At 36.2% G+C, this 13,596-nt stretch overlaps 1 protein-coding gene across 1 annotated transcript in view; it reads left to right on the top strand.

The window, feature by feature from the left end:
- CIR1 (corepressor interacting with RBPJ, CIR1) overlaps nt 1-13,596 on the top strand; it is a 42,827-nt gene that overhangs the window by 4,211 nt on the left and 25,020 nt on the right. The window contains exons 2-7 of the mRNA XM_047722196.1: nt 1,315-1,409; nt 6,056-6,129; nt 7,565-7,575; nt 7,666-7,730; nt 8,103-8,151; nt 8,889-9,006. Of these exons, the coding sequence (XP_047578152.1) occupies nt 1,315-1,409; nt 6,056-6,129; nt 7,565-7,575; nt 7,666-7,730; nt 8,103-8,151; nt 8,889-9,006 (412 nt within the window). The remainder of the gene's footprint in view (nt 1-1,314; nt 1,410-6,055; nt 6,130-7,564; nt 7,576-7,665; nt 7,731-8,102; nt 8,152-8,888; nt 9,007-13,596) is intronic.

The following is a 13,596-nucleotide window of genomic DNA, read 5'->3' as shown; positions in this document are numbered from 1 at the left end:
TATTGAGATTAGTAAAATAACTTTGTTAAGCCTAGAGCTTTAAATAAATGGTAGTTATTCTGTTAGAAATAGTATGTTATTCATTTGAACGTTATTATTAATCTGTTACTCTACTAGGCAGTGACACCCTGCATGTCTTTGTTGCAGCTGTTTTCACTTTGAGCTATGGTGAATATTCCAGATGTGCTTTTTACTGCTTATCCCAAGTGTAGGGTTTTTTTGTACTCTAACATTACGTTGGTAAGTATGAAGTCAGTGAAAGAAACTTTCAGGAAACTTACACCAAAAGAAATTTCTGGTATATGCTGTCCCTGAAGAATTCTTTTTCATTTCTGTTTTTGCTTTTATTTCCATATGAATTCCTTCTGTCCACATCTCAAACAGTGTCCCCTTCCTATTTCATCACTACTCAAATACTGGTAACTATCCCTGTTTTGCTTCTAAAATTGAGCAATGGCAGTCTTGTCCTACACCCTCCTTGCCACACCTATCTGCCCCCACAGTTAATAATTATAATTTTATCAGTGTAAGTATTTGTCCTCCAATTTACGTTCTTAAAACTCAGCATATTTGAGAAAAAGTTTTGACTTGCTGTTTACATTGAATGGTTGTGAGATACTGTGTCCTTTTCTTCACTCTAAAAGCAGTGGGAAGGCATTGATACCTTTTTACCCAAGAATTAACCTGATTAAGTATCTTCCCCTAAGTTGTGTGGGCTTTTTACCTCCACCACTTTTATGATTTTGAGGATTTCACATAGGGATACATTCATCCTGTGGTTTGGTGCCTTTAAGCAACTCCAAGACATTTGATGCATCTCTGTGTTATCTCTGTTTCCTCTCTTGTCTCTTCCCTTTTTTCTACAACTGCCTTTCAATTTCTTTTTTTTCTTTTCCTTATCCTCCATTTCTCCTCTTTTGGAGTGTGTTACCCATTGGCATTTGTGGGCATTAGTTATTCCTACTGGTTGTGCCCTAGACTAGACATGTTCCATATAGAGAAATAGTCATTCTCTTTTCTGAGATGAACTCAGACTTATCTTTTCTGAGATAAGACTCAAGAACTTTTGTACAACAGGTGCTCAAAGTGGTTCTTAAGTTTTATATTTTTGCCTGAAAGTTTAGCTGTTTTGAATGACTAGATTTAAGGACCTGTATCAAGGCACAAATCAGACTTTTTAGCTGTTATTTTGTGGTGATGTAATTATGGCCAAAATGGGTTATGTTGTAAGCTATATATGATAGCATTTTATATTTTATTATGAAAAAAAGCAAACTTTCTATTTAACTTAAATTTTTTACTTCATTAATTTAGGTATGGATGGCAGAACAGAAAATATCATATGATAAGAAGAAACAAGAAGAATTAATGCAACAGTATCTTAAAGAACAAGAATCATATGATAATAGGTGAGAAATTCCACTATGCTAGTGTTCTTATTTGTGTGTGTGTGTGGTTGGCTTTTTTTTAAAATTCAGTTAATTTACATATAATGTATTATTAGTTTCAGAGATAGAATTCAGTGATTTATCAGTCTTATATAATATCCAGTTATTACATCATGTATTACGCATTTGCTTGCCTTCTCTCCAGCAACCCTCAGTTTGTTTCCAATGATTAAGAGTTTCTTATGGTTTGTCTCACTCTCTGATTTTGTCTTGTTTTATTTTTCCCTCTCTTCCCAATGATCATCTGTTTTGTTTCTTAAATTCCACTATCAGTGAGGTCATATGATAATTGTCATTCTCTGATTGACTTATTTTGCTTCTATGCTAGTGTTTTTAGAATAATCAATTGCATGAGAATGATCACTTATTAAATCATATATTAAATTGGCTTTATTGAATTGAATGCCCCAGTGATAGGATTCTATTTCCTCTGTACCCTCTTTACTCTTATATCTGTACACTGCCACTTTTTCCAACCATATCCATAATTCACATAAAACATACGTTAAGGGCTCCTGGGTGGCTCACTGGGTTGGGTCTCTGCCTTCGGCTCGGGTCGTGGTCTCGGGATCCTGGGATCGAGCCCCACATTGGGCTCTCTGCTCAGTGGGGAGCCTGCTTCCCCCTCTCTCTCTGCCTGCCTCTCTGCCTACTTGTGATCTCTCTCTGTCAAATAAATAAACAAAATCTTAAGAAAAAAATACATTAATGTGACTCCATATACAGGTTATAAGCAAATCCCAACTTAGGTAAAGCTTGGAAGAACAATGAAAGTCTATACTCAAACTACTGAGACTGCTTACAGAGATATTTCTTTAGCATACACTGAAATGAAGGGATACACAGAGCACCTTCAAGAAGTAAAATGAAGGGGCGCCTGGGTGGCTCAGTGGGTTAAGCCACTGCCTTCGGCTCAGGTCATGGTCCCAGGGTCCTGGGATCGAGCCCCGCGTCGAGTTCTCTGCTCGGCAGGGAGCCCGCTTCCTCCCCTCTCTCTGCCTGCCTCTCTGCCTACTTGTGATCTCTGTCTGTCAGATAAATAAATAAAATCTTAAAAAAAAAAAAAAAAGTAAAATGAAGTGTGTCTACTTGACCTACATGTCATTGATCTGCTAAAGGCAGGATCATAGCTAGAGTACTTTATTGGTTTATTCCAGCGTAGTATCTGCCCTTTATGTGTTGTCATTTTATGGTTGTTGTTTTTTTTTTAAGATTTTATTTATTTATTTATTTGACAGAGCAAGCAAGAGAGAGAACATAAGCAGGGGGAGTGGGAGAGGGAGAAACAGGCTTCTTCCTGCCAAGCAGGGAGCCTGCTGTAGAGCTCGATCCCAGGGATTCTTGACCTGAGCCAAAGGCAGATATTAACGACTGAGCCACCCAGGCGCCCCTCATTTTATGTTTATATTACCAAGTCTAACTCATGCTGGTTGCTCTTGGTTAATCAAGCAAGTGAAGAGTGCTGCTTTAGTTATATAGACCATACTTTCTTCAGCTCATTTCTGTTCTTCATCAAAATATGGAACATAAGTACTACTAAACTGTTACCAAATATTCTCTTTAAAATATAGCATATCAGGGGGCGCCTTATCTTTTTTTTAAGATAAAGAACAAACAGGGGCGCCTGGGTGGCTCAGTGGGTTAAGCCTCTGCCTTCGGCTCAGGTCTTGATCTCAGGGTCCCACATCAGGTTTCCTGCTCCATGGGAAGCCTGTTCTTCCTCTCCCACTCCCCTTGCTTGTGTTCCCTCTCTCACTGTGTCTCTCTCTGTCAAATAAATAAAATCTTTAAAATAAACAAAATATATCAAGAGAGAAATTACAGAAATATTTCAGTTTCAATTAAGTACTTTTAATTACAGAAATTTTCAGTTTCAATGAAGTACTTTCCTCACTAATTCTATGTAATCTGGTTAGCTTAATTATTGACTACCTACTTTCATGCAAGATAATAAATAGCAGTGGGCCTCTTTGTTATAGGGGCCTATAAAAAATGTGATACATGGTTCGGCTCAGTTGTATTGTTTGTTTGTTTGTTTATTTTAATTAAGTAGGCTGCATGCCTAACATGAGACTTTTAACTCAAGCCCCCGAGATCAAGAGTCACACGTTCTACCAACTGAAGTAGTCAGGCACTCCCTGTTTATTCTTTTTTTTTTTTTAAGTTTTTTTTTAATTCTTTTTTAAGATTTTATTTATTTATTTGATAGAGGAAGATCACAAGTAGGCAAAGAGGCAGGCAGATAGAGAGGAGGAAGCAGGCTCCCTGCTGAGCAGAGAGCCCGATGCGGGACTAGATCCCAGGACCCTGAGATCATGACCTGAGCCGAAGGCAGAGGCTCTAACCCACTGAGCCACCCAGGCGCCCCTGTTTATTCTTTATCTTAAAAAAAAGAGTTACTTTATTCTCTTTGTAATTTAGTATTTGAAGCTATACAGACACCCTGTTTTTCCTTGAACTTTTGTTCACTAATTTAGCATTCACTGGTAGATATTGCCTGCATTAGTTACTACTGTGGTGGTCGAATCTATTCCTCTCATTCCCTCTACATTTTAAAATTTGAATTCCTGTGGAAAGAAGAATTTTCCCTTTCCGTCATGTTGTTATTTATTTAATTATTTATTTCTATCAGTATGGACTCAGGGATATTTAGTTAATGGGTTATAAACCAATACTGTTGTTACTTATTTTGGTGCTCAGATTGTTTCAGTTTTGGCCTTTGACTGCTCTGCCAGTTTAGCTCCTATATCCAACCCCTGGTAACCACTATTTTACTTTCTGTCTCTATGGATTTGCCTGTTGTAGGTGCCTCTTATAAGCAGAATAAAAATATTTGTCTTTGCGTCTGACTTATTTCACTTAGCACAGTGTGTTCAAGATTCATCTTTATTATAGCATGTGTCAGAACTTTTTTTCTTTTTGTGGCTAAATAATATTCCATTGTATGTATATACCATATTTTGTTTATGCTTCTGCCTTTGTGAGTAATGCTTCTGTCAACATTGGCATGCAAATATCTATCTGTTCAAGTCCCTGTTTTCGGTTCTTTTAGGTATATACTTAGGAATAGATTTGCTGGATCATATAGTAATTCTGTGTTTAGCTTTTAAAGAACCACCAAACTCTTCCATAGTAGCTGCACCATTTTACATTCCTACCAGTCATGCACAAGGGTTCCATTTTCTCTATGTTCTTGCCAACATTTATTATTTTCCTTTTTTTTTTCATAATAGCCATCCTAATTAGTGTGAGGTGGTAGCTCATTGTTTTAATTTATATTTCTCTAGTAACTAGTGATATTGAGCTTTTCATGTGCTTGATTTTAACTTCTAAAATGGTGTTAATTTAATATATAATCTGTTAAAAGTGTATTTTGGCTCTAAGTATATATATTTACAGAGTTTTGGAGCCATCACCATAATCTAATATCAGAACATGTTGTACCCGTTAGCTGTTACTTCCCATTCCCACACCCTGTCCTTCTACCTGTCAACCCTAAATAACCACTACTTTACTTTCTGTCTCTGTAGATGTGCATATTCTGAACTTGGCATACAAATGGGATCATACATATAAATGGTCTTTTGTGACTGGCTTCTTTCACTTGGTTAATGTTTTTAAAGTTCATCTTTTTTGTAGCATGTTATCAGTAGTTCATTCCTTTTTATTGCAAAATAATATTCCATTATATGGCTATAGATCCTGTCATCCATTTTTCTTTCTTTTTTTTTTTTAACAGTTCTTTATAGATTCCAATGGAAATAAGAGAAGAATGATAATTATGTAATATACCCTTTGTGATTGCCTTTCTCAAATATAAAAGGAGGTTCTATTCACTTTTTAGCTTTCATCTTTATAATCAGTACTTACTTGGATCTTATGAATTAAAACTTTAACTCAGCCATTCAATTTATTGCAGAGCTTTTTTTTTTTTTTTCTTTTTTTAAATTACGGCATATCTCTCTAAACAGAACCTAAACTGGGAACTTCAATGTTAGAACTATAAAGAAAATGATTTTTGAGGTGCAGCAGACATTGATTCCATCATAGTAATTAACCTGTTGTAGAGTATCTTAAACTATTCTCTCCTCTTTGGCCTCATCAGAGAATTTGATTCTCCTATTAACTTTGACTCTTATTACAAGCATTAATTGGATTTGACTTTCTAAAGAAATTCCAGAGAGATTCATTTTTCCAAAACTGATCCCTCACAATTAAGAAAAAATGTTGGCACTATTTAACTTAATTCCAAATTTGTGCTGGCATATAGGATTTCAAAGCTGTCATTATTTCCATAGCATTTCAGAGTTTAAGAAAAGCATGTGAGAGGGACCGTGGCATTTTTCCCCTTTTCTCTTGGAAGGGCAAAGATCTCTCAGGTAATGAGAAAGTCTCAGAAATTAAAACCAGTTACTAAAGAGGCAGCACTGTTTGAATTTCCATTCGTGTACTTCAGATGTAATCTAATCAGTGAAGTAAAGTTTTGGTACTTTATCTCTGACAAAAATATTTTCTGTTAATTTCCTTAGGGTTTTGAGAGACGAGGAATGTTTATTCTGTAACTTTTTCCTCCTATGTAAAATTGTTAACTTTCTTGTTTCACTTAGGTTGCTTATGGGAGATGAGCGTGTAAAGAATGGCCTTAATTTCATGTATGAGGCCCCACCAGGAGCTAAAAAAGGTACTTGCCTCATTTCCTTTTTCTTAGTCTTTGATGTTTGTACAGCTAAAGATTGAGAACTGTTATGACAGTTTTTTTTTTTTTTTTTTAATTGTTCGTCATCTTTCGGGGCTCCTGGGTGGCTCGGTTGGTTAAGTGTCCAACTCTTGATTTGGGCTCAGGTCATGATCTCAGGGTCATGAGATTAAGCCCCACATGGGGCTCTGTGCTTAGCACACAGTCTGCTTGGGATTCTCTCTCCCTCTCCCTGCTTCCATTCTTTCTAAATAAATAAATTTGTATATAAATAATCTTCAAATAAATACATACATACCTAAAGGTTGCTCTTTCATCTTTTAAAGTTGCTATTATTCTGTAAATACAATTTTAAAATACTGAAATCAGGGGCGCCTGGGTGACTCAGTGGGTTAAGCCTCTGCCTTTGGCTCAGATCATGATCTCAGGGTCCTGGGATCGAGCCCCATGTTGGGCTCTCTGCTCAGTGGGGAGCCTGCTGCCCCCTCTTCTTCTGCCTGCCTCTCTGCCTACTTGTGATCTCTCTTCTGTCAAATAAATAAAATCTTTAAAGAAATAAAAATAAAAGTAAAATACTGAAATCAGTATAATAGAATAAATATTAGAAATAATTGTTTAATCTAGTAATATTTTGTGACTTGACTTTTTTTAATGACTTGAACTTCGAGGAGGAAAAATTTTCAGCATCAACAGAAGTGCACTTATTTTATAAATTTGTGTATACATCTTTAGTCCTGCTTAATATACATATAGATAGCATAATATTCTGTCAATGAAAAATAAAAAAGTTTAAAAACTAGGAATTAGGGACACCTGGATGGCTCAGTCATTGTCTATCTTTGGCTCAGGTCATGATCCCCAGGTCCTGGGATCAAGCTCCACAATAGGCTCCTTGCTCAGCGGGAAGCCTGCTTCTCTCTTTCCCCTCCTCCTGCTTGTGTTCCCTCTCTTGCTGTGTCTCTGTCAAATAAGTAAAAAAACAAAACAAAACAAAAAAAAAACCCTAGGAATTAGCATGCTTATTACGTACTATCTTGTTCAATATTGTATTTATCCTTTTTTTTTAAAAAAAGATTTTATTTATTTATTTGACAGACAGAGATCACAAGTAGGCAGAGAGAAGTAGGAAGGAGCAGAGAGCCCGATTCGGGGCTGGATCCCAGGACCCTTGGCTCATAACCTGAGCCGAAGACAGAGGCTTTAACCCACTGAGCCACCCAGATGCCCCAATATTGTATTTATCCTTTAGAGATTTGAATTTTATCTTGTGAAAGAAGAAAAAAGTCAAACCAATAATTTCTTACAAGTTATAATTAAATACCATGACATCATAATAGAGTATATGATAGCTGACTTTAGTGTTGAAGTTTTTAACTTGAGCTCCCTTTTTTTTCTCCCATATCTTTGATATGCAATCAAGAAAACAAAGAGGTAAAGTACTATTTTCTGTGTTTGGATTTACTTGGCAATAGATTGTAATTTTATGGAAAAATTGAAAGACTTCTTACTGAATGTTTTTAGAAAGAAGAAACAGAAGGAGAGACTGAATACAAATTTGAATGGCAGAAGGGAGCCCCCCGGGAAAAGTAAGAGCCAGTTTTCTTTTAAAATGAAACACATATCACTAATTTTATCTAATATCCCATCTTATATTGTCTTTTTCTTCACTAGCATAGGCAACTAATGTTAAAGGTATTTTACATTATTTGTTTTATACAACTAATTTACTTGATCATAAACTTTAATTTTGTATAGTTTTTCATTTTTTAAATCACTAATCATCAAACTGGACAATTAATAAGTAAGTGGTGTTTGGAAATGCTAAATAGATTTCATAGTCTGTGTGTTTATTGAAATTACACATTTTATAATGTATTTAGAACTGTAAAACTATTTTCAGAATAACTGCCATTTATTAAATTATTCTTAATACTATGTACATATTCTCTACTTAATAGATATGCCAAAGATGACATGAACATCAGAGATCAGCCCTTTGGTATTCAGGCAAGTGAGCCATATTTTACTTTGTAAGAATAATTTTTATTTAATAAATACTTCTTTATACTGTTGTCCAAAAGGTATGTAAGCTGAAAAGGGCTCTGTGGTGTTGATTTGTACCAGATAGTAAAAGGACTAGGGGAGAAAACATTAAATGTAGTAGACTGATAAAATGTTTGTGCTTTCTCTCTCTCTGTGTCAAATAAATAAAATCCTTTAAAAAAAAGAGGAGAATTTAAGATGAAGCCATGACAGGGGCGCCTGGGTGGCTCAGTGGGTTAAGCCGCTACCATCGGCTCAGGTCATGATCCCAGGTCCTGGGTTCAAGCCCCACATCGGGCTTTCTGCTCAGCAGGGAGCCTGCTTCCTCCTCTCTCTCTGCCTGCCTCTCTGCCTACTTGTGATTTCTCTCTGTCAAATAAATAAATTAAAAAAAAAAAAAAAAAAAGATGAAGCCATGACATAATTCTTTTTTGGTATTTTACCATTTCTTTCTGAATGACATTGTTTTATTGCCACCAAGTAACAGTCAAAACGCAATAGGATTCAGCTTAGCTTTTAGGCAGAATTTTAAAAGATTTTAGTATTTATGTTAAATTACCAAATATATTGATGGAGTCGTTCACTGGAAATCTTTTAAAAATGACAGTAATTTAACTTAAACTCTACCAAGAAGTAGGGATTTGAAAATTTGTTAGATTCTTACTATCTTACTAGCTAAAATAATGTTCACTATTTCTCAGGTTCGAAACGTGAGGTGCATTAAATGTCACAAATGGGGTCATGTCAACACAGATCGAGAATGTCCTCTGTTTGGTCTTTCTGGAATCAATGCAAGTTCAGTTCCCACTGATGGCTCAGGTAAGCACTAGACATGAATTATGTTTGTTTTAGAATTTGTACCAAGGACAAACAAGGAAAGATAATATTTTTCTTAATCTCTCTGGGTATTGTTTTCCTTTGTTGGTTTTTTTTTTTTTTTTTTTTTGGACTAAGTCATATACCCAAAATATGATAGTCAGTGGGAAACTCTGATAATATATTTTGAATTTGAAATGCTGTTAGAATTTAATTTTTCTAGCCCAGGGCCCTATAAACTTGATTTTAAAGGTAAGAGATATACTAAGCATAGTTCATTAAGTTAGTAACCTAAAAATAGAAGGAAGAGATGGTTATTTCTCATATTCATGTCCTCCAGAATTGTAAGTGTAGGCTGACTAGAAGACTCAGCAATTATATCATTTTAGTTCAGAGATAAAATCAAAACTGAGTTTAAAAAGATGTTAAATACTTTAAAATTGAGTTTTACTTGATAGTTATTTACCTTCCTGCATATTATTGCCAACTTAAAAATATTTGTCTGATTTGGTTTGGCTCATTTGAGTTCTCAGATATTGAAGCTGAGAAATTTTAAATTTATCAGTGCTTTATTAGTATATTATTGAAACAACCACACCAATCCAACTTTAAGTCATAATAAATTAAAAATAACCTGCTTAACTCTGTAATCTTAAATTACTTCACTTTTATGAGCTTCAACTCATCTTAAAATAAGGTTGATAGTATAACTCAAGAGGTTTTTCAGCGTTATTTAAGAAGCTGTAGAACCTTTTCTAAAACGCTGTCTTACATGAAACCCCAGTATATAGACAGAGCAGAGGCAGAGCTGCTGTACTGAAGTAGATGCTCTGGGCGTGAAGGCCTATCCTCTCACTTCCCCAGCCCTCTGATGCACTTTTTTGGACTCTCAGGCTTTCACTACCACCTTTAAGCACAAGGTTCACTGTCAATCAGCATAAGACCTTCAGCTTCTATTCTCTTACAAGAGATCCTGCTCCCTTCCAGCAAGCCAGGGGCAGGCTTTAGGATTCAGGATGCCAGTGCCCATATTAAGAGTTTAGGAATTTGATCCATTGTCAAGTTTGACATTGGGTTTTTGTTTGTTTTTTTTTTCATTTTTATGTTTTTATTATTTTTTATTTTTTTTAAGTAGGCTCCACGCCCATTGTGGAGCCCAGTGCAGGGCTTGAATTCACAACCCTGAGATCAAGATCTGAGTCGAGGCCAATAGTTGGAGACTCAACTGACTGATCCACCAAGGAGCTGCTTGACACTGTTTCTTTTATGATGTTATGCATATTAGAACGGGTAGAGAAGTACACAGAATATTGCAGTAGATTTTTTGTTTTAATCTTTACTGCTCTAAAGAAGGTTTAGAAATCACATTTTACCTAGAGGGAAACTATTTGCTCAGTGGTGAGAGAATGTTGGTCTGTACCTGGCAATCTCTGACAAAAGAATATCATACTGATTCCACAGTGCAGGTACTCGTAAAACCCACATACTGCTGTTCCCTCCTCCCCTTCCCCCACTCAACTGGTGAAAGAAGAGAGAGGGGTCCCAAAAGAAGTAAAGCCCCAAAGAACATGGGGGTAAACTAGGTCATACGTAAAGAACCTGACTACTGATTTTAGTAGTCATAGGAATCTGATGTTGTCTCTGAAAAGTATATATGTTTTCTGGAAGGGGTTGCATCTTTCTTATTTTTCCTTCACTCCAGCCTTATGGTGCCCTTACAACTCTGTGGCTCCTGTATTGTCTAGGGGCAGACACAGTGGTAATGGCTGTCTTTGTCCCCAGCTTCATTTCACTTTGATCCTACTTCTGAGAGAATGAGTAGGATAGACTCCAGACTAGTAATCAGTAGACCTGCTTTGTCTTGATTCTGTATTAGACAGTCTGTAACAGCAACCAGAAGAACTTGTGCTGTTAACCTATTTTTAAGAGTATTGGAAATGGTGAGGGGCACCTGGGTGGCTTAATCGGTTAAGTGTCTGCTTTCTGCTCAGGTCATGATCCTGGGCGCCTGGGATTGAGCCCCACATCAGGCTCTCCCTGCTCACTGGGGAGCCTGCTTCTCCCTCTCCATCTGCTCCTCCCCCTGCTTATGCTCCATCTCTGTCTCTCTCACATACAAAATCTTAAAAAAAAAAAAAAAAGTATTAGAAATGGTGACTTCAGGTACAGCAAAGCTGTTTATTAGCTCTTTTCCACTGTCCATTTACATTCATAAACTTTAATCATTCATTTTACAAAGTTTTACAAAGTTTTTGGAGCCCACTTAGGTTGGGGTTATACTGTAGTACTATTCTTTAGTCTTATAAACCTTTTCAAAATAAAGTGAACCAAATAGAAAAAAGCTGTATTTTTTGGCTTCTAGTAAGTCTTAATGTATTTGTAACCAAGCTTGAGATATGTACAAATTGGTGACTATTTCTCTGTATCTAAATGAATTGAGCAGTGGAGTGGTAGAGGATAAAATAAATACTAACTTCAGTGAAATACTATAGTCGAAATTACTAATATATAAAATGTTTTTTCTAGTCAACATGAAAAAGGTGAACCTATAAACGCAAAAGAGCAAGACATAAATATAGGTAGCTCAGAAAAGGTGGGCTCCAAATGGCCATTAAACCTATGAGGACATTTTCAGCAGCATTAATAACCAAAGAAATAGGGGTGCCTGGGTGGCTCAGTTGGTTAAGCATAGGTCTTCGGCTCAGGTCATGATCTCAAGGGTCCTGTAATTGACTCCCATGTCAGCCTCCCTGCTTCTCCTCCTCCTTCTGCTGTTCCCCCTGCTTGTGCTCTCTCTTTCTCTGTCAGATAACCAAAGAAATGAAAACTAAAACAATACACTATCTTCTTGCCTACCAAATTTGGCAGAGATTTAGATGAAGATACATCCAATGTTGAAGCAAGTGTGGTAAAATTAACATTTTAATCCACTGTTGATAAATTGGAATAGCCTTTTTAAAGAGTCATTTGATGATATGTATCAAAAGCCTTAAAAACGTTCATATCCTGCAATGCCTGTTGGGTCATTCGTTAAGCATCTGCCTTCAGCTCAGGTCATGATCCCAGGGTCCTGGGATCGAGCCCCACATTGGTCTCCCTGCTTCTCCCTCTCCCACTCACCCTGCTTGTGCTCCCTCACTCGCTGTCTCTCTCTCGCGGTCTCTCTCTCTATCAAATAAGTAAAATCTTAAAAAAAACTCTTATCCTTTTACCTAGGAATTCAGCTTCCAGGAATTTATAAGGAAGTGATAAGGGGGAGCTCCTGGGTTGCTCAGTTCGTTAAGAATTTAAGTTGTGATTTTGGCTCAGGTCATGATCTCAGGATTGTGAGGTTGAGCCTTGCCTGCACCAGGGTCTCTGCTCAGCAGGGAGTCTGCCCTCTCTCTCTGCCCCACCCCCGCCCCTTCGGCATCCCTGGCTTGCTTGCGCATGCTCTCTTTTTAAAATTTCTTTTTTTTTTTTTTTTTTGTTAAAGATAAATATTGGTTCCCAAGTTCCTATTGAATCGTAGTCTTGAGAGGAGTCTGAGACTCTCACCCCTGAAAGATGATGATCTGAAATTTAGGAAAACAGTTTTAGGCAAAAATGATGTCATAGAATATCCTGTGTGGTGTGGTATGTGTTGTTTCTGGAAGTGGGATAGTATAGTGGGGAAGAAAAGATGGTAATGTGATGAAAATCCCTATTTTGATTTTAAGGGAAATGTTCATTTCAGCATCATTTCTAAGTTTTCATTCTTACAAACTAAATATCCAGCACTAGGGGAATGCAAAATAAACTGTCGATATATTTAGTGAATTTAGGAATACTAATTGAATGTACATTAAGATTTTGATAATATAAAACTATATGCATATACATTAGGACTAGAAGGAAACATTGAAGAATGAAAATAGTTTAATGATTTGGTGAAATTACAAGTGACTTTCTTTTACTTTTATGTTAAAATGTGTGATTAAAATTGGGAAAGAAACTTAAAATTAAGGCTTTACAGACATTGAATATTTTGTGATATCCTTCAGAAGGCTAATGTTTTCCTCTATACTCCTATATTAAATTTATTTCCAGAATAGTTGGAACAGCTAAATAAAGCAAAGAGATACTGGTGTTTTGTAAGTGATATATTCATGATGAGAAATAACTAGCAGTCTGAGTTAATTCTTTGCCTCACTCTTTATAGAAGAAGGCATTAGGAAAATTTCCATTTCCATTTTCCCTTTAAAACTGACATATGTGTGAGAACAAATACTGGTAAACACACAGGGTATTTTTTAATTTCTAAAATCCTTTATCTTACTCATCTGAGACTATCTCAAAGCACTGAACTCTGTGATAAAATTATGGTAAAAATAGATCAGTAACTTTCACCATCTGTGATACCACAGAAGATGATGAAAGTTAATGATCTATTTCTGATGCACTGTCAAGGTTGAAAACCATCATCTTCAGCTATATGTAAGAACAATTGATATGATAAGAAGATTTCCTAATGATATGGATGTTATTGAAAACATTTGGTCAGGTAAAAAGATCATTATAAAACAAAGTAGCTACATGGATTCCATTCGTGTTTCTCTTACTGTCTTTAGGTAG

Source organism: Lutra lutra, chromosome 3, assembly GCF_902655055.1.
Source record: "Lutra lutra chromosome 3, mLutLut1.2, whole genome shotgun sequence".
Taxonomy (NCBI): Eukaryota; Metazoa; Chordata; class Mammalia; order Carnivora; family Mustelidae; genus Lutra; species Lutra lutra.
Note: the sequence above shows the minus strand (reverse complement) of the source record. Positions and strands in the feature narration are given on the sequence as shown.